Source organism: Stigmatopora nigra, chromosome 9 (genome assembly GCF_051989575.1).
Source record: "Stigmatopora nigra isolate UIUO_SnigA chromosome 9, RoL_Snig_1.1, whole genome shotgun sequence".
Taxonomy (NCBI): domain Eukaryota; kingdom Metazoa; phylum Chordata; class Actinopteri; order Syngnathiformes; family Syngnathidae; genus Stigmatopora; species Stigmatopora nigra.
This window is the reverse complement of record NC_135516.1, coordinates 1749433-1773033: the sequence shown is the minus strand read 5'-3', so window position 1 is coordinate 1773033 and position 23601 is coordinate 1749433. Positions and strand designations below refer to the sequence as shown.

General features: G+C 43.3%; 1 protein-coding gene across 2 annotated transcripts in view; it reads left to right on the top strand.

Annotated features, from left to right (window-relative positions):
* Positions 1 to 4775: 4775 nt before the first annotated feature.
* catip (ciliogenesis associated TTC17 interacting protein) overlaps positions 4776 to 23601 on the top strand; it is a 41590-nt gene continuing 22764 nt past the window's right edge. Inside the window, exons 1-4 of one of the 2 annotated variants that reach the window (XM_077724171.1) lie at positions 4776 to 5374; positions 10726 to 10911; positions 23105 to 23160; positions 23234 to 23320. In XM_077724171.1, the coding sequence (XP_077580297.1) occupies positions 5257 to 5374; positions 10726 to 10911; positions 23105 to 23160; positions 23234 to 23320 (447 nt within the window). In that variant the 5' untranslated portion in view covers positions 4776 to 5256. The remainder of the gene's footprint in view (positions 5375 to 10725; positions 10912 to 23104; positions 23161 to 23233; positions 23321 to 23601) is intronic. The other variant, XM_077724173.1, reaches the window with a different exon arrangement.

The window sequence follows — 23601 nt, the reverse complement described above, 5'->3', positions numbered from 1 at the left end:
GTATTAATTCATTACTTTGTTAAATCATTCTCTTTCTGTTTTCAAAAGTGTTGCGAGGTCACGAGTATTGCCAAGTCATCTTTAACCTGGACGGCCTGTTCCAGGATGGTTATACAAACAATCCACCCAATCTGGGTCCTTGAGATTTGGTGGGCCCTTGGTGACGAGGCCAGGGCTATTCGGCCAATAACAAGAATGTTGTTATCGTTATGAAACCATACACTTCGGGTTTTTCTGTATGTAATCATTATATGATTATGATTATATTATATGATTCTTAGGTCAAGGAAGTTGTATAATTACTCTAATCTAAATGTTGTTAAGTCTAGTCTCCTGTTTTTGTTATTGGTAAAATACTTTGATTGTTATTGTAGTCCCAGATGTTGTTTTTACTCATACGTGATGGAATGATCAACAACTCTGTAAATTGTTTTGATTCATGGCAATAAGAAGCGTACGAAAACGTCTATTCGAGGAGACGTTCGGAAGTTGTAAGGTGACACTTGCTGTAACGCTCCCCTCCGGAGGCTTTTATCTGTTGTATCCATTTCTATTTAATTAAATGTCAATAATTGAATAAGATGTCTTCCTGCAGTTATTGATAATTACGGACGAAGGTAATTATTAATGAACCCATACCTGTCAACCTCGAACCATTTGTGATCTTACCAAATTTTGTTTTCGCCCTTACATATATGTATAAATACATGGAAAATCTTACCACTTTACTTTTTTGTAAAAAATCACGAACATTCTTGACTTGTAAACAGACCAGAAACAGCTGATCAAATGAAAGTAAACATAAACAAGGGAACAGGAAACGGAAATCACATGGTGAAAGTGTTACAAAACGAAATGTTTATCATGATCTTTTTTTTTTAGCCAATCAGAGGCGCCGGTACATATATCACTTGGCAGACATGCGTTTCCGGGAAGAAACAATGGCGGATGGTGAAAAATGGCTAGAAAGTGCCTTAATTTATTTTTTTTTCTCAAAATCACCGTTTAGCGTACCATTTTCATGTGTACAGCGTACCAATATAAAAATGGGCTTTCAGTTGTACCAATTACGGCGAGAACGTACCAGTTGACAGGTATGTGAACCTGACATTTTGGTCCTTCTGAGCCATGGAGGTCAATATACCGGAGCGAGAACCCAGGCGCTGCTGTTCGACATCTGGTAAGTGACCGTGCGCACGGCGTCTTCAAAACCCTTGGTGGGCCGGAGTTTTCGACGGGGGCGCCTGGATTCTCGGCGGTTGAAGACTTTTCCTGCTGGAGGGAGACATCTGATGGATCTCGGGTAAGTCCACATTAATGTCTGCATGTTGTGACGGTGTTTCCAAATGCGTTAAAGGGACATTGTATGTGAGGTCCATTGTGGGCTGGTTTCGCGTCCTGGGTGACGGCGACAAAACCCTGTGTTTATACTAGTCAATGGCAGGTACGGTGGGGCACTTTGCTGGAAAGTGTCCTGTGTCTCAGGGGTAGGCACGAATGTATTGTACTGGAGGTACAATGGTGGGGCTGGGAAGTGTCCTGTGTCTAAAGGGTAGGCACGAATATGTTGTAAATGTTGTATGGTGTTTGTGTGGTTTCTGCAGTAAAATTAAGATAAGCCTAGGAAATACAGTCGAAGGGGTGATAATATTAATAATAAATATAATAAAGTTAACTGTGTGAGGCACACGAACTCACTACAAAAAAGTAAAATATGGGAAACACGTGTTGTAAGGCGGGTTTGGATGACGATCCAAAAAATACGTCTAACTTGTAAGGATTGGAAAAAATTGGAAAGACAAAGCGCTTTAAAATTATTACACAGCTATATTTATGGATAAATAAAAATGGGTTTGCTGGCCAGCTTAAAATGCATAAAATGCAGGATAATATATGCACTAATGCATAGAGGTAATATACATATATAAATAATGAACCTGACAACCATTGATTTATAGTGATAATGGCATTCAAATTGTGTTAAATATGGAAAGCCTATTTAGTAGACCATACCAAACGCCATTATTCACAACACGATTGGAGCTGGATGATTAGACTAATCTGGCTATCTGCATAAAAGAAAAACTTTACAGAAACACACTAATTTTGAGTTGGCAGAAGAAGACTGTGCTTCTCAACAGGAAACACGGAGAAGACGCACGAGCAACCCAAAATGAGAACGTCCGTACAACTGTTGCTGACCAAACAGCAGACATGAAAATAGCGGAGGATGCAGATCCATCTTTGCACTGTAAGGAGGTTCTCTCAGTTGAAACGTTTGAGGAGACAGAAAGAAAAGATGCATGGATACATGAAGAAGCAGAACAATCTACAGACGGCCTATTCACATAAAGGCCTACCGTGCCTACCAAATAATTTATCCCAAGATTGAGCCATAGAAGGAGCCATGTCTCAACAAGGGGGAAGATGGACATGGCAGAGCACGTGTTCCATGTCCCAGAGGCCCAAACAAGTGCAGCTGGGAGACAAAGTTGGAACCTTCACGAGTGCGACTGAGGGTAACCCCTAAACACCTGGATGGCCTAACAACAACAATAACAACAAGTGCAACGTCCAAAAGACCGTGGGACTTAAAGAGCGCACAAATGGTACAATAAAACCAAGAAACCGATAAACTTGTCAAAGAACATGTAAGCTGCCGTGATCTTTTTGTCTATCCTGCAGGAGGTGGTGAAGTATGGTGACCAGATCCTGATTTGAGTCATAAAAAGGAAATCCTGGTCCTCGCCACGTTGGGAAGGCCCCTTCGTGGTTCAACTCACCACCCCCACCGCAGTAAAGAGAGGTCAACATGGATACACCAATCCCAAGTCAAAGTAGTTCGAGACAACGGTGACTCTGAGTAGACTGGAAATCGGGCGGTTCCAAAACCCTTGTCCGTGAAAAAATCATCTGACGTCTACTCACCTGCCACGAGCACCTTTCACCTAACCTTGACCTCTCATAGTTTTAACACCCCCACACAGAAGCCAAAATGAAAGTCGCTGCCACCCTCATCACTGTGACTGTACTATCAGTGGCAGCCTGAGTGTGGCTGAACGGCCCGCCCCCAGAGATTCGAGTCGAAAAACGAGACGATACCGTGCTACAGTCCCAGGGAAAAGTAGAAAGCTACAGCACTCAGGTGTTCCTGAAGGTGTACCGGCGGAAGTGGAGCGAGCCTCGTTGGTCTGGTCCATATCGAGTGGTGGAAAGGACTACGCACGCCTACCGGCTGGAAGGCAAAGGAGACACCTGGTTCCACAAGTCGCAGTGCTCACCTGCTCCCGTCGGCCGGCCTCCCCCGGCCCAACAGTCATCGCTTCAGGATGTTCCGTCGGAGGGTTCCAGTTGATCCCGACAACAAGCACCCCCCTTGGGCTACAGCATCCAGACGGAGTCTCAACCCGACCGTGGTCCTGGTCATCGTCGTCTGTACCATAATATTCATAATCCCCTTCATCGTCCTTGGTGTGGGTGATGCGGCTTCCGGAGGCGACCCCCCAATCATACCTATGGGGAGCACTCCAAGAGCCAACGACACCGATAGCGCCAACCCTGTATCCAGTGCGTCGCCATTTCCCGTAGATCCCACAACACCGTCCCCCATTTCTCCTGATCCCCACAAGGCCCGTGTGAGGGCCTCCAGTCTCCCTCATGTTGGCTCATCCTCCAAACGGAGGCCCAGACGCAACTCTGATTTGCCTTTCAGACTGAACACTGCCATGGAGCCATCAGCTCCCGTTGGGGCTGCAACGGAAGTCAACTTAAGCTGCGTTCTTTCTCTGTCGAATTAAAATCTCATTCGGGAGTCGACACTTCATGGTGGGATGACACAATGGGCGCATGGTTCGGTAAATTTAAAGGCATTGTCTCATCCGTCTTACTCTCCCTTGCTGTATTCACCGCCATTCTGGTCACGTGTGGTTGTTGTTGTATTCCCTGTTTACGTCGTCTGTCCGAACGTCTAATCTCGACGGCCCTTGAAAAACGTGATCTAGGGCCACCTCCGGCCTATTTGATGTCACTTCTAGTTAACTCTGGTTTATATGTAGGGTCGTGTCCCCCTCTTGTTTCTTCTGACATCTTAGACGCCCTGGAGTAACTTTGTTGATTTTCCCCTCTCCGCTTGTTTATGTGATCCCAGAACTTTCTGGGATCAAGAGAGGGATTGTTGGAATTATATATTAAAATGTTAACTAACGACAATGATGCAACTTACTAATACATTAATAACTAAGCAAATGAAACTAAGGCTGAACCACTATATATGTTTAATAGTGTTTTTACGACTTCACTATGTGGAACACAGCCGCTTGATGAACCCTGTATGATTTATCGCGTAAATAATGAGCTATCTATACTTTATGGCGTAGACGCTGAAGTTACTTTCAGTTCCGTTATCTTAGAATGACCAATGTGAACCCTAGTTTCTCACTCCTTTTTCCAGTTTTGTTTGTGTTACCAGAAGTTATGGCCCTCTCGGCTCAGAGAAAGAGAAGTTACTGCCGACAGACATGAGCTGGGGGACACCCATGTGTGGGGTCATAGGGGGTCTTTTCACACACACACACACACACACACACACACACACACACACACACACACACACACACACACACACACACACACACACACACACACACACACACACACACACACACACACACACACACATCCTCAGAGGGGCGGAGATCATTGCTATATATGTGCTTTGTAAAATGTATTGAGTTACCTTTTCTACCTCTTGCTTTTGTATGAGGTGTTAGGTCCAGATCGATCTGTTATATAAAGCCACGCCTTTTGAACGAGACTCTGCTGACTTTTTCCATTTATGAATTAAAAGAACTTGTGGAAGTAGAAACAGGCTAATATTAAAATTAGCTAACAGCAACAACAAACTTTCTACTTCAATAGACAAATTGTGAAACAATTAATATATGTATTTCTCAGAATGTTTTAGTATTGTAGTTTAGTAGGCAGCAGATGTTCGTTTCCTGTGAGCGGTTTTCAAAATAGCCTGCGCACTTACACGCAGCTTTACGGCACTCGAGCCATGGTTGTCTTGACAAATCGTCACCGTCCCGCTTTCTTTACCATGAAAGAGAATTTACCAAAGGGAAGAGCAAAAGGCCTGCATATATTGCCGACCACAACTTTTTGTGTGTCGTAAAGGGCCTCCGTCTTATCACACCGTTGACTTGGAGGGGTCCATCTTTTCCGCAGAGGAAAGTCTATTTGCAACACAGAACTTAAATGGAGACTATTGAAAAGGACGACAGCCCCGCTCTATCTTTGGCTGGGACCCAGGGAGGCAAGTATGGTTCAGAGATAAGAGCCTCTGAAGAAGCCATCATGTTCATAAACGGCATCGGTGAGTCAACAGTCGGGCTATTAGGTGTCCTTGCTTTAGAGCACGACCACCTGTTTTTGGCACTTGTTGAGACGATTCCACCACGACCAACACTTTATTTCTTATCTGAGTCGGCCCGGAATCCCCGCAGGTGCCTCAACAATTTTTGAGTCCAGTCAAATATGATTTAGGATATGCTTTTAAAGACGCATTATTTACATTGCAAATGTAAATGTTTACCATTCATGTTGGAGTCAACAGTACCTCAACTAGAACAATAATAAAAATAAATAAATACAAACTTGAAATAGTTAATAAATTTACTGTATTTCGTCTTCAGAAAAAAGACGAGTACTTCTAACATGTTTCTCAATGGTTAAGCAAGATTTTGCCATTTAATTGATTGTCAGCGCAAGCCGCCACTAGGCAGAGGTTTACTTGCCTACTCACTTCCCTCTGGTGGCGATATGATTGGGAGTGCTGATTGTCGTTTGTCTCCCTGTGTGCCCTACGACTGACTGGTGTTCAGTCTAGGGGCGTGGTGTCAAAAATACGGCCCGCGGGTCGGATCCGGGCCGTCTGGTGGTTTGATACGGTCCGGGGAAGAAAGCTGCATTGTATAAAAAAATATTAATTTTCTTTGAAATTTGTAGTTCTTGTATCATCCGCTAGGGCGCGCAGTGTTTTAGTACGCCCAGACAACATGAATTGACATTTATTTATGTTCTTATGTTATTCTCTTGCTCATAATATATATTGTTCATGATGTAAAAGGAAAATACTTTTAATAAACATTTTGATAATTTACTCATTCTTTGCACTAATTATTAGTATTAGTGACTAATACAAAGTAAAAAAGTGGGCTTAATGTTAGCTCTATGTAATTTTGCAATGAGTTTACAGGTCCGGCCCGCTTGATCTCAAATTAAGCTGTATTTTGCCCGCAGACCAAAGGGAGTTTGGTGTAGTCTGCCATTTGCCCCAAGACCGAAGACAGCTTGGTTAGGCTCTCGCAACCTTCTGTAACCCTTTCAAGGATGTGCAGTATTGAAGTTGAATAGAAGAAAACATTGTCAGCCCCTAAAAGTGGTTTGATTCTGGGATTACAGTGTTCCCTCGCTTATCGCGGTTAATGGGGACCGGGACACCCCCGCAGAAGGGTGAAACCGCGAAGTAGCCAGGCGCAATAAAAAAAAAAAAAAACGCTTATAGAAACGTATAACACTTGACCAAAACCACCACCAGGCTAATATGCTGTTCATTCAGGTGTTTTATTCCACATTAGAATGCAGGTGTTATGTTAGTGCATACAAAAAATCACAGCAAATGTAATAAATGTAAACTTTTATTCAGAAAACTCAGAAATTCCAAAACATCATAGTAGCAATTCAAAAACATCATAGCAGCAATTCAAAAACATCATACGTACTAGTAGTCTGGATGGATCTTCCGCAGTTCTTTGGCGCATAAAAAACATTGTTATGGGGAGTTGGGAACGTTGTTTTTTTTGGTCGGTGAGGATGCGCTTGTAAACAGCCATGACCTCATCGATGCAATTGCTGAACTCGCCTGCCCTCACCATGTTATCGTCCATTTCTTTGGCCTTTCTTTGGAGGTCTTTGGCTGTATTAAAGAGGTCCTGCAAACTATGTAAAGTAAGGCCACCTTCGTCAGCGTCGTCGTCGGCAGCAGGCTCCTCTTCCTCCTCACTCGCCGACTTGGTCATCTCACCACTCGCATGCACCATGGCATCAAACAAAGATTTAGCCTTACTTCGGATTAAGTTTCCGTCCAGGCTGATTTGCTTCGCCCTACAATCACGGATTCAAATAACCAGTGCATGGAGAGTGTTTGGGAGGCATCACGAAGGGCTTCACAAAACTTACGCTTAACTTGGCGACAAGCGTACTGTATAGCACGAGATAGGCGTGGACTGAGAATGGGCATCCGTCGTGAATGGGCCAATGGGGAGTCGAGTATATTCAGTAAGCATTCAGCTGGCCAATCAGCTTGCATTTATGTCCGTGATGCCGAAGTGAAACGCCGTGATGCGGAAGTGACGCGGCCGTGATCCCCCATGATGCTTTGCGCATACGTGCATTTTTTTGTGTTTTAGAATTCATAAAATGATGAAATTACTAATTCTAATTGAATATTTTGTTTCCACAGTCTGTAGAACGATGTAATTTATAATTTTAATTTAATATCTTTAATTTTTTTTTTCCTGAAAAAAATCCGCAAAGCTCTGCAGGCAGCAATAAGTGGAACGCGAAGTAGCGAGGGTTCACTGTACTGCCTCCAGTTTCTTTTGTCTCAACACCATTACCAATTTACATTACTGTAGAGCAGTGGTACTTAACCGGGGTTCAACCGAATCCTCAGGGTTCGGTGGAGTAATAACATGCTCCGCTTGACCATTACTGGCTTTAGATGATCACTTGACATTGCTTGGCCAATCAGTGCTGCAAGGAATTTATTTAACTTACATTTCAAAAAAATCATTTTATCATTAATCATTTTATTTCACACTAAACTAGGTTTTGATGAATGTGCATATAAAATGGGTGGTGTTTGCTGAATGCGCATATAAAACTGGTGGTGTTTGCTGAATGAGCATATGTAGCTCGGTAGCTCCAACAAGGTTAAGAACTACTGCTGTGGAGTGTAATGAGCGGCCCGGCGGCTTGAGCGGTTAGCGCGTTGGCCGCACCGCTCTTGGGTCCTGGGTTAAAATCCAGTTCAGTCCACCTGTGTGGAGTTTGTGTGTTCTCCCTGAGCCTTCATGGGGTTTCTCCGGGTACTCCAGTTTCCTTCCACATTTCAAAAACATGTATGGTTGGCTGATTAGACACTCTGAATTGCCTCTAGGTTTAAGTGAGACTGTGATGGTTGTCCGTCTCCTCGTGCCCTGCGATCGGCTGTCCAACAATTCATGGTGTTCCCGGCCTTTGGACCTGAAGTTAGCTGGGATAGGCTCCAGCACCCCCTGCATCCTTAGTGAGGATAAATCAGTACAGAACATGAATGAATAAATAAATGGTGTAATGTAGTGGTTCAAGAAAACAAATTCTAAGTCTGTTAAATAAAACTGATGATGTTTCCTCCAGGTGTTGCAGTTTCCTGCCAGATCCCAAAAACATGCAGGGTAGGCTGGTCAAACACTCAAAATTGTGTCTTTATATGGGGTCCAGCAACCCACGCTAACCTTGTGAAGATAAGCAGGTCGGAAAATGAATGGTGCCACTGATATTGTTACGATCGCGCCGCGTCGTCGTGGCGCGATCGGGGAAAGTCAGACCCATTCGCGGGGACGCAAGATAGAACGGCCCGTGGGACGATAATTTGCGGCCCGCGTCTTAATACGCAAGATTAATGTACGTGCGGCCCGCAAGATTGATATGAATGACACTGTGTTCGGAGCTGGATGAACCAATCACGGTGAAGTATACGGCTCTGGAGGGTGGGACATTGGCCGGGCTGACCAGTGCCTCGCTCACTCCGCTCGGCTCGGAGAGCTGCCGTAATCTAATACGATCAGAGAGCGAAAGTGCCCATGCGCCACAGACCCGCGCGACTGAAAGTTAAACGGTCAAATCGAAAGTGCGCATGTGCCACAGAACCGCGCGACTGAAAGTTAAAAATTCAATCCGAAACTCATTCATAGTGTAAACACATAGTACAGCCCCAGAGATTTCTGTTTCAAAGCATGCCGTGAAGAGAAAGGTCAGTGATGAGCACAGACAGTTTCAAGAAAAATGGGGAGTGCAATATTTCTTTGTTGAATATGGGGATGTGCTTTACTTCACTGAGGTACGTTGACTCAGCAGGGGAAATGTGTTGAAGAGATTTATTGAGTTGAGAGCAAAAGTAAAAGACTTCATGGAGATAGACGGGGTTGCTGTTCCTGTGCTAAGTAGTAATCCCAAATGGCTCATGGACTTAGCTTTTCTTGTTGATATCACACATGTGCTTAATGTACTGAACAAGAAGCTAGCTACAAGGCCAGGGGCAACTTGTCAGTGCTGCCTATGACAATGTTAGAGCATTCTGCACTAAACTTTTGTTATGGAAAGCCCAGCTCTCTCAGACAAACCTTTTCCATTTCCCAGCATGCAAGACTCTTGTTGATGCAGGCACACCATTCAGTGGTGAGAAATATGTGGAGGCCATTTCGAAGCTGCAGGAGGAATTTGATCACAGATTTGCAGACTTCAAGACACACAAAGCCACATTTCAAATGTTTGCGGACCCCTTCTCATTTGATGTGCAAGATGCCCCTCCTGAGCTTCAAATGGAGCTCATTGACCTGCAGTGCAACTCTGCACTCAAAGCCAAGTTCAGGGAGGTGAGTGGAGAAGCGGACAAGCTTGGGCAATTTTTGAGAGAGTTGACCCCCAGTTTTCCTGAACTTTCCCAAATGTTCAAGCGGACCATGTGCCTTTTTGGGAGCACATACTTGTGTGAGAAACTTCTCCACCTTGAACTTCAATAAGTCCAAGTATAGGTCCAGACTTACTGATGAGCATCTTCAAGCTCTATTGAGGGTCTCCACTGCTTCCTCCCTCAAGCCATATGTGACTCAGCTATGTGAGAAGAAGCGCTGCCAGGTCTCTAGCAGCAAGAAGTAGACAAGAGAAGCCGTGTCCAAAATATTTCATGTTCAATGTTCCATTCAAATTCAGAAAGTTAAAATTTAAAGAGCTGTTAATACAGACATTTGAAACGAAATAAAAATAATTAGTTTTCTCTACTTAGCCAGCCACTGCAAATCTACTGTATTCTCATTTTTTATTTTTTTTATTACTTATTTTTTTATTACTTACTTATCTGATTTATTTTTTATTAATCTTTAAGTTAATTTATTTAATCCATTATTTTTTGTTAAAAAATAAATATATCTGATACCGTTGGAATGTTTTATCAGCGCTTTTCTTGTGGAAATCCTGATGCGGCCCAGTCTCACCCAGACTCTGCCTCTTGCGGCCCTCAGGTAAAATGAGTTTGAGACCCCTGATATACACCATGCGCACTGACTAACAGGGGGAAACAAAAACACTGAAAAAATGCAACACTGTGCCCAGTGCTTGTAGAGACATTGCACGAGGGAGTTGCGACCAGAAAGACAGTACCCATGATGTTCTTATGAGCAGCCCCTCGCGTCCGCTGTATGCTCGTATATTAAAATGTGTCACATATGTCAAGATAAATATTTTCCCAAAATTTTACTCGTATCTCAAATTGTTTGTAATTTGGGGTAGTCGCAGGTCAAAGTACCACTGTAATTAAAAAATCAGAAATCAAGAAGGGAGCAAATGCTTTTTTTTACAACAATGTACTGTATTTATTTTAAGGCTCATTCGTTCTTTTTCCAGACCCTGTTGAACTGCCAAAGTGTGTGTTTGAGGACTCTTTAGTGACCATGTCAGAAGGTGGAAGAGATTTGGGAAGGTTCTACGTGTCGGTAGAGTTTGCCCGCAGAGCCTGTACACCATGTATGCTGCTACATGCACAAAGTCAAGGGATCATTGACGATTGCCCATGTGGGACAACAGTGACAGGTGAGAGTACTTCCTGCCCTATAACTTTCAAGCATATTACATCTTAGTCGTTAAGATTCAGTCCAAGGCAAACATTTCTTAAGCTCTTATTTATGTTGGTAACATTGGTTATTGTAGCTGTAGTTACAGTGGGGCAAATAAGTATTTAGTCAACCACCAATTGTGCAAGTTCTCCTATTTGAAAAGTTTAGACAGGCCTGTAATTGTCAACATGGGTAAACCTCAACCACGAGAGACAGAATGTGGGAAAAAAAGAGAAAATGACATCGTATGATTATTAAAGAATTTATTTCCAAATTAGAGTGGAAAATAAGTATTTGGTCACTGAAAAAACGTGGTCGGTGCACTTGCCGAAAGACATTTAGCCAACTGTCGTCTGGCCGAAGGCCAACTCGCCGAACGTAGAATTAGCAGAACGTAGAATTAGCCGACCGACTAATTGGCGGACCGACTATCACAGATAACATTCATTTAGAATAACAAGTTACAAATAACAACTTTCCTTTAGAATAACAAGTTACAGATAACAACTTTCATTTAGAATAACAAGTTACAGATAACAACTTTCATTTAGAACAACAAGAGTTACAGATAACATTCATTTAGAAGAACAAGTTAAAGATAACAACATTCATTTAGAATAACAAATTACAGATAACAAAATTCATTTAGAATAACAAATTACAGATAACAACATTCATTTAGAATAACAAGCGCATTTATTCACGGCCAAACAAAGTAGTCGTAACAGTAGGTACTATAATGACAGAAGAAAAAAAGTAGTTGTAACAGGACATACTGTAATTTACACCAGCATAGAGAACATTGAGCTCAATCTTTAAATTAAGGTTCCCAGCAAATCATTTTGAATATATATTTCCTAAAATAATGGGAAATTATTTAAAATTTAAATTTTGTACTCATTTGAATCGGCAGAACACTTCCACCTCATGGACAAATAATTTTCCTGCAATTGGGTCCGGTACCGGGTTAAAAGCACCCTTGAATCAGTAACGGGACGTATATGGCCCGCAGGCCAAGGTTGAAAAGCTTGTACACACACACAAAAGGGGGCGTGGCGAGCGTGTCGGCAAAATGTACTTTGGCTAGATACTCAGTCGGCTAATTAGTCGTTCGGCTAATTCTATGTTCGGCCAGATGCCCCTTCGGCGAGTTGGCCTTCGGCCATACGTCAGTCGGCTAAATGTCTTTCGGCAAGTAGACCATGTGCCTTGAAAAACCAGCAAGATTTCAGGTTGTCAAAGACGTCTAACTTCCAACGAGGTCTCCACTCGTTATATTATTAGCATCTGTTTTGACTCACTATCGGTATAAAAGACACCTGTCCACAACCTCAGTCTCTCTCACTCCAAACTCCACGATGGCCAAGACCAAAAAGCTGTCGAATGACACCAGAGACAAAATTGTAGACCTGCACCAGGCTGGGAAAACTGAATCTGCAATAGATAAAACACTTGGTGTAAAGAAATCAACTGTGGGAGCAATTATTAGAAAATGGAAGACGTACAAAACCACTGATAATCTCCCTTGCTCTGGGGCTCCATGCAAGATCTCACCCCCAATAACAAGAATGGGGAGCAAAAATCCCAGAAGCACACAGAGGGACTTAATGTTGGGTCTGAAATAACAGATCAACGTAATTACCAACCGTGCACCAAGGAAAAACGAGGCAGAGACTGTGTTATATTTTAAAGGCACCGGCCGGCGGAAGAGAGATCGAGGCACAAGGTGGTGTCTCGCGCTCGGCTCGGTGGTTCTCTCTCTTATCTTTTCAAGGTGAAGGATGCCTTTATTGAAATTCAGCATGATGTCATGGAAAAGTACAGAAGTTGAGATTATAGGCATCATGGAAAAATACAACTGAGGCGAGTTGAGAAGATATTATAGACATCATGGAAGAGCATAAAATTAAGACAGAGATTATAGACGGGATGTTCTTTAGAAATGCACATTATATTAAGACTCCTGTTTTAAGCAACTTCACACTTAGTGAATGACCTGCAGAGAGCTGGGACCACAGTAACAATGGCTACTATCAGTAACACAATGCGCCGCCATTGACTCAAATCCTGCACTGCCAGACGTGTCCCACTGCTGAAGCCAGTACACATCCAGGCCTGTCTGCGTTTCGCTGGAGAGCATTTGGATGACCCAGAAAAGGACTGGGAGAATGTGTTATGGTCAGATTAAATCAATATAGAACTTTTTGTTAGAAACACAGGTTCTCGTGTTGAGAGGAGAAAGAATCCCGAACGGCATCCGAAGAACACCATACCCACTGTGAAGCATGGGGGGTGGAAACATCATGCTTTGGGGCTGTTTTTCTGCAAAGGGACCAGGACGACTGATCTGTGTAAAGGAAAGAATGAATAGGCCCGTGTATCGAGAAATTTTGAGAGAAAATCTCCTTTTATCAGCAAGGACATTGAATATGAGACGTGGCTGTGTCTTTCAGCATTACAATGATCCCAATCACACAGCCAGGGCAACAAAGGAGTGGCTTCGTAAGAAACATTCCAAGGTCCTGCAGTCAGTCTCCAAATCTCAACCCCATAGAAAATCTGTGGAGGGAGTTGAAAGTCTGTGTTGCCCAATGACAGCCCCAAAACATCACTGTTCTAGAGAAGATCTGCATGGAGGACTGGGCCAAAATACCAGTAACAGTGTGTGAAAAGTTTGTGAAGAATTACAGAAAACATTTGGCCTCCGTTATTGCCAACAAAGGGTACATAAAGTATTGAGATGAACCTTTGGTATTGACAAAATACTTATTTTCCACCATGATTTGCTGATAAATTCCTTTAGAACATGCCACAATGGGACAGCAAATGTGGGCATTAATTTGTCTTGAATGGGAATGGTGAAGTTGCCAACCAATCCAAAATGAGATTACTATTGTTTCTAGAAGTGAAAAATGAATTTGCCTACACCAGAATGTATGCATACGATAACAGAACTTGGGGGTGCGAAGCCTTAACAAACAGCCGTGAGAGGTTGTAAATATTTGCCGAGTTATCAGAACCACACGTGGATCCTGATAAGAACTTGACGATTGTTAATTGAGTCAACTATGCATGTTCAAACAGTGTGAGTATTGTGGTGGTTACATTGTGTGTCAAATTTTGTGGGGGTTTTGTGGTTTGGGCGTTTGCCCTTGTGTGTTCTGTCCATGTGATTACCCTTATTAGTGTCTTTCTTGCTCACCTTCGTTTCTGTGACCCAGATGTTAGAACGCTTTATACGGATGCTAGTAGAAGTGTTGTTCAAGTTACTTTTGAATCAAGAGATATAGTTACTTCTATGTAAAATTAACAAAATTACTTTACTGTCATCTTTCACCACTTCAACATTCGTGGCTTCAATACACCACGTTTTTTATACTAAGTCTAAAAAAAGTTCATAAAAATGGCAAAATTCACACTGAAACTCGCTAGCGCTACTAAGAAAATGGGAGAAGACAGAGAGACTGTCACTCAACTCTTTGGGCAGCTAAGATGGTTGGAAGCCGTGGAGGAGCAACATGGAAGTTGAGTTTCCATTTAAATTCGGGCACCGGGCGTTGCTCTTATCTGAAAATAGAGCTCTCTGGACGAGTAATTGACGACTGGACACCATGGAGGAGCAAAGTGGAAGTTTAATTTCCCCCAACCCGATGACACCAGGGTGGCCCGGCGCCTGAGTGGTTAGCGCGTCGGCCTCACAGTGGGAGTCCAGGGTTCAAATTCATGTCAATCCACCTCTGTGGAGTTTGCGTGTTCTCCCCGGGCCTGCGTGTTTTCTCCAGGAACTCCGGCTTCCTCCCACATTCCAAATACATGCATGGTAGGCTGATTGGTCACTGTAAATTGCCCGTTGGTATGAGTGTGAATGGTTGTCTGTCTCCTTGTGTCCTGCGATTGGCTGGCCACAGATGCAGGGTGTCCTCCAACTAAGGCCTTAAGTCAGCTGAGAGAGGCTCCAGTACCCCCGTGATCCTAGTGAGAATAAGGCAGTTTAATGAAATGCTTTGAGAGATCAGCAAGAAACGTTCAATGTGCCTCACAGTTTGAAGCAATGTCCCAAAGATTGATGGTCATAGACATGGATATGTCCTTGTAAAGAGCATATTTGGACCAAATAAAAAACAGCGGTCACAACTCCCCATCAACATCCGAAAATCTCTCGCGAAAGCTCCTCCTGAAAAGCTCTCTACAGCTCCTCCTGAAGATTCCATCGATTTATCCAATGCCTCTCAAATCTGATGAAAAATCCTTGAACTACAGCTCCTAATAGACATTTAAACCTTGGACTGGACTAAAGCTCCTTATAACCATTTAACCCTTGGACTAAAGCTCCTAATAACCATTTAACCCTTGGAATAAAGCTCCTAATATCCATTTATTTTCACAATTAAACAGAGCGGAACTATTTTCACTTCGAGCAGTCCTTTAAGCATCGTATTTTCACACCTATAAAACGCTCCATGTGTTAGGGCGCAGTTTCATTGGCATATGTTATGCAAGCCGCTAGCATACATATGTTATGCTAGCCACTAGCGTACATGTTATGCTAGCTGCTAGCAAATGTTATGCTAGCTGCTAGCAAATGTTTTGCTAGCTGCTAGCAAATGTTTTGCTAGCTGCTAGCAAATGTTTTGCTAGCTGCTAGAAAATGTTATGCTAGCTGCTAGAAAATGTTATGCTAGCTGCTAGAAAATGTTATGCTAGCTGCTAGAAAATGTTATGCTAGCTGCTAGCAAATTTTATGAGAGCGGCTAGCAAATGTTATGCTAGCTGGTAGCGTAAGTTAGACTAGCCGCTAACGTGTTTTTTTAAAGACAGCATGAGCAAAACTAAGTTTGATAATGCTTTATTGAGGTAAAAGGCACACTGATCTAAAGAGTTCGGCGTTCAACATGCTAGGCTCCACTGTCAGTCAGAGTTGTGTATTCCGGTATCTCCTACATCAGAAACGGCATTGACGTCACTAAAAACAAACGGATACAAGTTTTTCCTAATCAAAAACCCTGGATGACCAAAGAGACACAAGCACTTATCAAATGCCGTAACACCGCCTACAGATCGGGGAACAAAAGAAAGTATAGAGCTGCCAGAGCAGAGCTGAAAAGGGGCATAAAGAAGGCCAAGGCAGCATATACTAAGAAAATCGAAGAGCACTTCAAAGAAAACAACCCAAAGAAGATGTGGCAGGGAATACGACATATCACTAACTACAAGAACAATTCCATGTCTGTAAACGCGAATGTCTCACTAGCGGAGTAACTGAACCATTTCTTTGCCCGCTTTGAATCTGACAAATCAAACCAAGTGTCAACACTCCCACCACCACCCTGCGACAATACACTGGAGTTTCAGGAACATGAAGTGAGACTGGAAATGCAGTCTGTGAACACCAGGAAGGCTGCGGGTCCAGACGGAATACCTGGCAAAGTGCTCAAAGCCTGTGCTGAACAGCTGGCAGGAGTCTTCACGGACATTTTCAATCGGTCCTTGCAACAATCCATCGTTCCTGCCTGCCTAAAATCTGCCACCATCATTCCTGTCCCCAAAAAGCCAACCATCGGCAGCTTGAATGATTACAGGCCTGTTGCTCTCACGCCTGTGATCATGAAGTGCTTTGAAAAGTTGGTGGCCCGACACATCAGAAAGACAATCCCCCCCTCAGTTGACCCGCACCAGTTTCCTTATAGGGAAAACAGGTCCACTGAGGATGCTATCGCCGTGGCTCTTCACACAGCACTGAGCCACCTGGAGCACCAGGGGAACTATGTGAGGATGCTTTTCATAGACTATAGCTCAGCCTTCAACACCATCAAGCCGGACATCCTGAAGGACAAACTCTACCACCTTGGACTATCCTCTTCAATCTGCTGCTGGATAAAGAACTTCTTGACTGGTCGACCACAAACTGTCAGAATGGGTCCACACCTCTCTTCCTCCATCACACTAAACACTGGCTCACCACAAGGCTGTGTACTGAGTCCTCTCCTGTACTCCCTGTACACATACGACTGCACACCAGCCCACCAGTCAAACTTTATCATCAAATTCGCCGATGACACCACTGTGATCGGACTCATCTCAGGCGGGGATGAGTCAGCTTACAGAGACGAGGTCGACAAATTGTCTTCTTGGTGCTCGGCGAACAATCTTACACTGAATACCACAAAGACTAAAGAAATAATCTTGGACTTTCGCAAGCGCAGCACAGACCTGGCCCCACTCCTCATTAACGGAGTATGTGTAGACAGGGTCCAATCGTTCAAATTCCTGGGAGTCCACGTCACGGATAGGCTCTCCTGGTCCACAAACACCACAGTGTTAGTGAAGAAGGCCCAGAAACGAATCCACTTTCTCAGGGTACTGAGAAGGGACAAGTTGGACACCAAGCTTCTGGCAACCTTCTACAGAGCCACTGTGGAGAGCATCCTGACTTACGGCATTACAGTGTGGTATACCGGAAGCACGGCAGCAGACAAAAAAGCCATACAGAGGGTGATAAACACTGCCCAGAAGATCGTCGGCTGCCCTCTGCCATCGCTAGAAGACATTGCCAACCCCCGATACCTCAGAAGAGCCGGGTCCATTGTTGGAGACCCATACCACCCTGGACACGGCCTGTTCCAGTTGCTTCCATCTGGCAGACGCTACAGGTCCTACAAAGCACGGATAAACAGGCTCAAGGACAGCTTCTTCCCAACAGCCATCAGGTCTCTGAACCTGCAGCAACACGTGACGACTACACATATCCCTACTATGAAATTAAGTCAAGTCGAATTGAAGTAACAGGAAGGTCGTTTGGTGCAGATCTACCTTCCACAGGATGACTGAGGGAGGGTAAGTATAAAGACTGAGAGGTAAGTGATCCATCTTATTCTTGTTGGCATCGGTGAGGCAACTTATAGTCGCCGGAAAATGGCGCTCAAGGCGGAGAGCTAACAAGTATGAATATGTCATAAATAAATGTCATAAATGTGTCTGGACTGGGAAGACGAACTTGTGGAGAAGCACTATACAATTTCGTCATACGCTGCTGAGGGTATGATGACTACTAGGCTTTTTGTCAAGTCAATGATGACGACAATGCCTATGTCTGATTTTCATTTTTCATTTTTTTCAACTTGATTCCAGTGTTGGCGTAAGCTCGAACAACAGCGCTGGCCAACACTTGAGCCCAGTCATCCACAATCCAATTAAATAATAATCAGACATAAGCTTTGTCATCATCATTGACTTGACAAAAGCCTAATTGTCATACCCAGCTGGGTATGACGAATTTGGTAGTGCTTCTCCACAAAGCGCGTTTTCCCAGGCAAAGACCCAAATAAGTGATCATTTCAGACTCGTTGGCACTCTGCGGTGATGGATACATCGCATCACCCTGCGAGCGCAACCAAATCCCGGCTGTGATAGCTTTGCACTAGTATATCACTGTTAATATAACCATAACAGCATAGACGACGCAGCCAACTTGCATACGTGCCGTAGCCTGTTTATTGCAACTGTCAGAGCTTTTTAAGACATAACATCCGGGTCACGCTGTATTGCGTAATGGCCATCAGGTGGCGGTGGTTAAACACACTGGTATGACCTGATGCAACTAACAGTTATAGTATCAATATACTACACTCCTCCCTCTTTAACTATGAAGTTCCGACGAAGAATTAACACTCAACTTCAAAAATTGTAACTAAATTATTACTGCTGACACAACCATTAGACCCAATATTTCTGTCTTTGACATTTCAATCTCAGGATCTCTTTTTCACATTTTTGTATGAACAAGAACTCTTCTATTTCAAGAACACCTGATCGATCACAAATTGAGTCGCTCAGGAAGTGCTTTTTTTCTCACTGGCTACCTGCGCCCAAACACCACTGAGGAACTCACTACTCTGGTCCGGTGTAGTTGTCCTGTCACAGGCCACTGGGCCTAGTGAAGGTGACACCTGTGTCTCTTTAGTCTCCATATGTTTAAATGGTGTCTCTTCAGGTGAGTACGGGCTACCACCTACTGCTGCAGGTGTGCCTTTCAACTCCACATCTGCGTGAACCAGCACCGGGTATGTTTGTGACATCCAGCTGCTCATCCGGAAACTGCAATGTCTCTGGTCTGGATGGTTGGTTGTACAGCAGGTGGTCAATGTGGACTGAGCGTCGGCTCACTCCATTCCACACCAGGTAGGTGACTGGTCCGAGTCTCTTTTCCATTGTTCCACTTGTCCACACCTCGCCTTTCTTCCACGGAAATTACGGATCAGGACCGAGTCACCCTCAGACAGATGTCTCAGCTTGGAGGCGGTTTTATCGTGGTAGTTATTCTGCTTTTGTTGTTTTTCTTCCACCTCTCGAGCGAGATCTAGTTTCTGTAAGCTGAACCTGGTCCTGATTTGAAGTTTTAAAAACCGTTCAATTGGAGCGCATCCTGTAACACTGTGTGGTGTACTCCTGTATGCCATCAGGAAGTTAGCTAGCCTGTGGTGCATTGTTATGGTGACATTTTGTTTCCTCTCATCAAGCACTTGTTTCAGCAGTGATGCTTTCACTGGATGAACTGCTCACTCTGCAGCTCCATTGGAAGCGGGATGGTGAGCTGATACCAAAGGTTGTTGTATTCCGTTGCTCAGCAGGATGTCTTGTACTCCTGCGAAGTGAATTGAGGACCGTTGTCGGAAACAATCTCCTCAGGAAGACTGTAAGAAGAAAAGATGTTCCGCAACACCTCAATCACTTTGGCTGCTGTGGTTGTTGCCATGGCGATGACCTCAAGCCATTTTGTATAACTGTCGACTAATACCAAAAAGTGGTGTTGATCTTTAGGCTGCTATGTCAATATGTATTCTCTGCCTAACTCTAATCAGCCACTGCCAGCAATGTAGAGGTGCTGCTGCTGGTAGTTTCCTCACACTGACAGTTCTCACATTGTTGCACTGTATGTTCTATTTCACTGTCCAGCTGTGGCCACCACAAGTTGCTCCTGGTCAAGGCCTTCATCCTGCATCCTCCAGGGTGTCCTTGGTGAAGATAATGCAGTAGTCGCTCTCGATGTGCTGGTGGAATGACAACTCAAATTTCCCACAATATGCAACCTTGTTCCACAGACAATTTATTTTTCCAAGAAAGGTATGGGTGCAATCTCTCGTCCTTGTTATACTTGGCCATCCAGACCGAGTCAACTCCAATACCTTGCATAGGACTGGGTCCTTGAGAGTACTCTTTTCGATCTCTGTAGCCTGCACGGGAAGCTCATCCACTACTGCAAAATAGAAGATGCTGTTTTCCTCCGCTGTGTTATCCTTTCCTTTCCTCGGCAATCTAGATAAGGCATCTGCGTTGGCATTATCTGCTAACGTTCTGTACTCTATACAGTAATCAAAAGCCATCAGTCTCGGGACCCAACGCTGCATTCACAGAGCAGCTAAAGTGGGTATTTCAGACTTGGGCTTGTGGTCAATTATTAAACTCAACATGTGGCCATATAAATATTTCTGAAATTTGGTCATGCCAAAAATGATGGCCAAAGCCTCTTTCTCCACCTGGCTGTATTTACTTTCTGCCTCTGTTAATGTCCGTGACGCAAATACGATCGGTTTCTCCTCCCCATTTTCTATTGTGAGACATGACTGCCCCTATTCCAGATGGGTATGCATCTGAAGCTTATCTCAGGGGTTTCTTGGTGTCATAATGAACGACTACTGAGTTTTTTACTCGCTATTCTTTTGCATCTTTGAATGCTACTGCACATTCAGCAGTCCATTCCCACTCAACTTCCTTCTTTAGCAGTTGATGTAGCGGCTGCCGGATTGTCGACAGGTCTTTCATGAACCGACCAGAATAGTTTAATAGTCCTAGGAAAGACCGTAGCTCTGTGACGTTTTGTAGGCTTGGGTGCGTTTACGATGGCTGCAACTTTTGTCTCAGTGGAGTGCAGTCCCATCTTATCTATCAGATGCCTCAGGTATTCTACTTTGTCACATTTTGCTCTTTTCTCTCTCATCCCATAGCTTTCCAGACGGCTCAGTACCTCCTCTCGATTCCTCAGGTGCTCAGCTCTTGTTTTCCCTGTGACCAATATGTCATCCAAGAAACAGGTCACGTGCTCCAAACCTTGGAGTATCTGGTCCATCACATTCTGAAATATAGAAGGCGCACTGGACACTCCGAATGAAAGTCTATGTATGGTACACATACCATACCTGAAAACCTCTGCTGATAACTGCCCTTATAAATGATTATGATACCCGTACAGACCTCCAAAAAAAAACGTACAAACACCGTACTACGCATATTTACTCGCGGTAACTCGTTTCTTACTATGTGGCTCCTCCATGCTTGCTTCCACGATATTTACTCTATGTATATCTACGCAAGCGCATGTCATCCTTTATCGATATTACCGTACGCACCGCAAAAAAATACATAGGATTGAGGATATTTTTTGCTGGTATACCGTGACAATAGTAACGATCAATGACAGTAGCGTCGTTGGCTACCAGCCTACGAGACTATCTGGATTTTAGCCAAAACGGTCTTGTTGAGATCGGTTTTCATAAATATTGGCAATTAAAAAAAAAAAAAAGTTCCTCGTCCTAAAGTCGGTGTTTGGCGTACTTGATTTGAAATGGTAAAAAAAGTATAAAATACGTATAAAACGTACAAGTTGACAGGTATGACATACAGTCCTTTGTGAGTATTAATTGTCAAATACTTTTCTGAGTCTTTTTCTAACCCCAGCTGTTGATAAGCTTGTGACAAGTCTAACTTGCTGAAAATAGTACCTCCAACTAGGGTGGCAGAGGTCTTCAACGTTTGGTACTGGATAAGTTCCCTCTTCCACACTGATTTATTGTGACCTTATAGTCTCCACAGATACTAATTGACTTGTCTGCTTTGGGTACAACTACTATTGGCGCAGCCCACTGACTATGTTCTTTCTTTGAGATCATGCCAGCTTTTTCTAGGCGATTTAGCTCGTTTGGTATTTGGTTTTACTGTAATGTTGGCCTTAAAATCATGAATAGTGCCTAGCTCCTCAGAAAACACTGCTTTGTGTCTCTGCAACACTGCCTCAAGATGCTTGCCCAGTCCAGTTTGAAGTTTTTGAGCCAGTTACGGCCAACGAGGGTTGGTCTGTCACCTTTTACGATCACTAGGAGTAGATCACCACTCTGATTCCCATATTTTACCTTAACAGTCACTTGTCCCATCAAAGGTATGTTCTCCCCGGAAAAGATTGACAGCTGCACTTTACTTACTTTTAATGGCAGATGAGAGAGATGCTTCTTATACACTATTCCAGAAACAAGTGTTACAGAAGCTCCTGTGTCGAGTTGCATTTCTAGAAGAGTTCCTTCTAATTTTAACTGTACTGTCATTTCCTTCTTCCAATTTCCGACAATATTTGCGGGATACACGGCATTGAAGTGGTGTGACCCAAACAGTTTATCATCAACATTTCCTGTTGTCTCACTTTTATTTTCAGTTACATGCCGTGTGTGTCCTTGCCTATTTTTCATTTTACACATCCTTGCTATGTGCCCTACTTTGAAACACTTGTAGCATGTCTCTGTTTTAAATCGGCATACTTGAGCTTCGTGGTTGCTACCGCCACATCGGTAACAGGGTTGGTGATTTTCTGCTCTCTCTAGTCCGAAATTTCCACTTGTGGTTTTACCCTTCCATTTGCTGGTGGCTGGTTGATATTTCCATGTACCTTTGCTTGTTTTCTCCTTGTTGATCCTATTCACTGTGGCAGATCCTTCCATTTTACTGGCGAACTTCAACGTATTTCTTGATGCCATTTCCATTGATAGCGACAGTTAGCATGTTTTTTTAAATGTCTGATCTTGCTCCAGCGAGTAACCTTTTCTGAATAGCCTCCACTCGCAATCAACTAACGAATCTGTCTCTGTGTTTCATATAAATGAGGACCAAATTCACAGTGGGTAAATAACTGCTTTAACCCCACAACATAATCTGACACTGACTCGTTTTATATCTGATAAACAGAGTAGGTAAGTAGGTAGTAAGTTTCCGGACACGACAAGCAGTCTTCTTTTCTTTTTTTTTAATACAAGGATGATAAGCATTTCTCCTACAGCTCTAGAGATCTTCTGGAACACTACAAATTCATTTAATGTCATTTTCTTTTTCTTTTCATTTTTGCATATAAGCCTACCTTACTGCTGACCTTGAGGTGCTGGAGGAAGAACACCACGAGTATGTCAAAGTAGGTCTCCAAATGTGTTATAAGAAATGTAATGTCATTTGTACCTTTTAAGACCATTTGCATTTCATTTTAGCTGAGTGATCACATCTTGGACACTCGCTGTCATATGGTGCAACATGAGGGAGAGATGAAGATTAATAAAGTTACGACTGTTGGGAAGGTGAGTTCCAACCAAAGTTGAACCAAAAGTGTGAATATGCAAGAGAGATGACGGGATATTCACATTTGAATATGCATGTAGTTTTTGTGTGGCCTAAATGTTTTCAGACAAGAAATGCTGCCCAAGCATGTTTCCAGCCGTTTTTTATCATTATTTGGGCTGGGTAATTGTAATCTTTGTTACTTTGTCAACACCAACAGTTATAAGGATTTTTTGGTTTTTAATTCTATCTTCTTTTTTCTACATGTCAATTTTTACGAATAGGATTAAAACATCAAAAA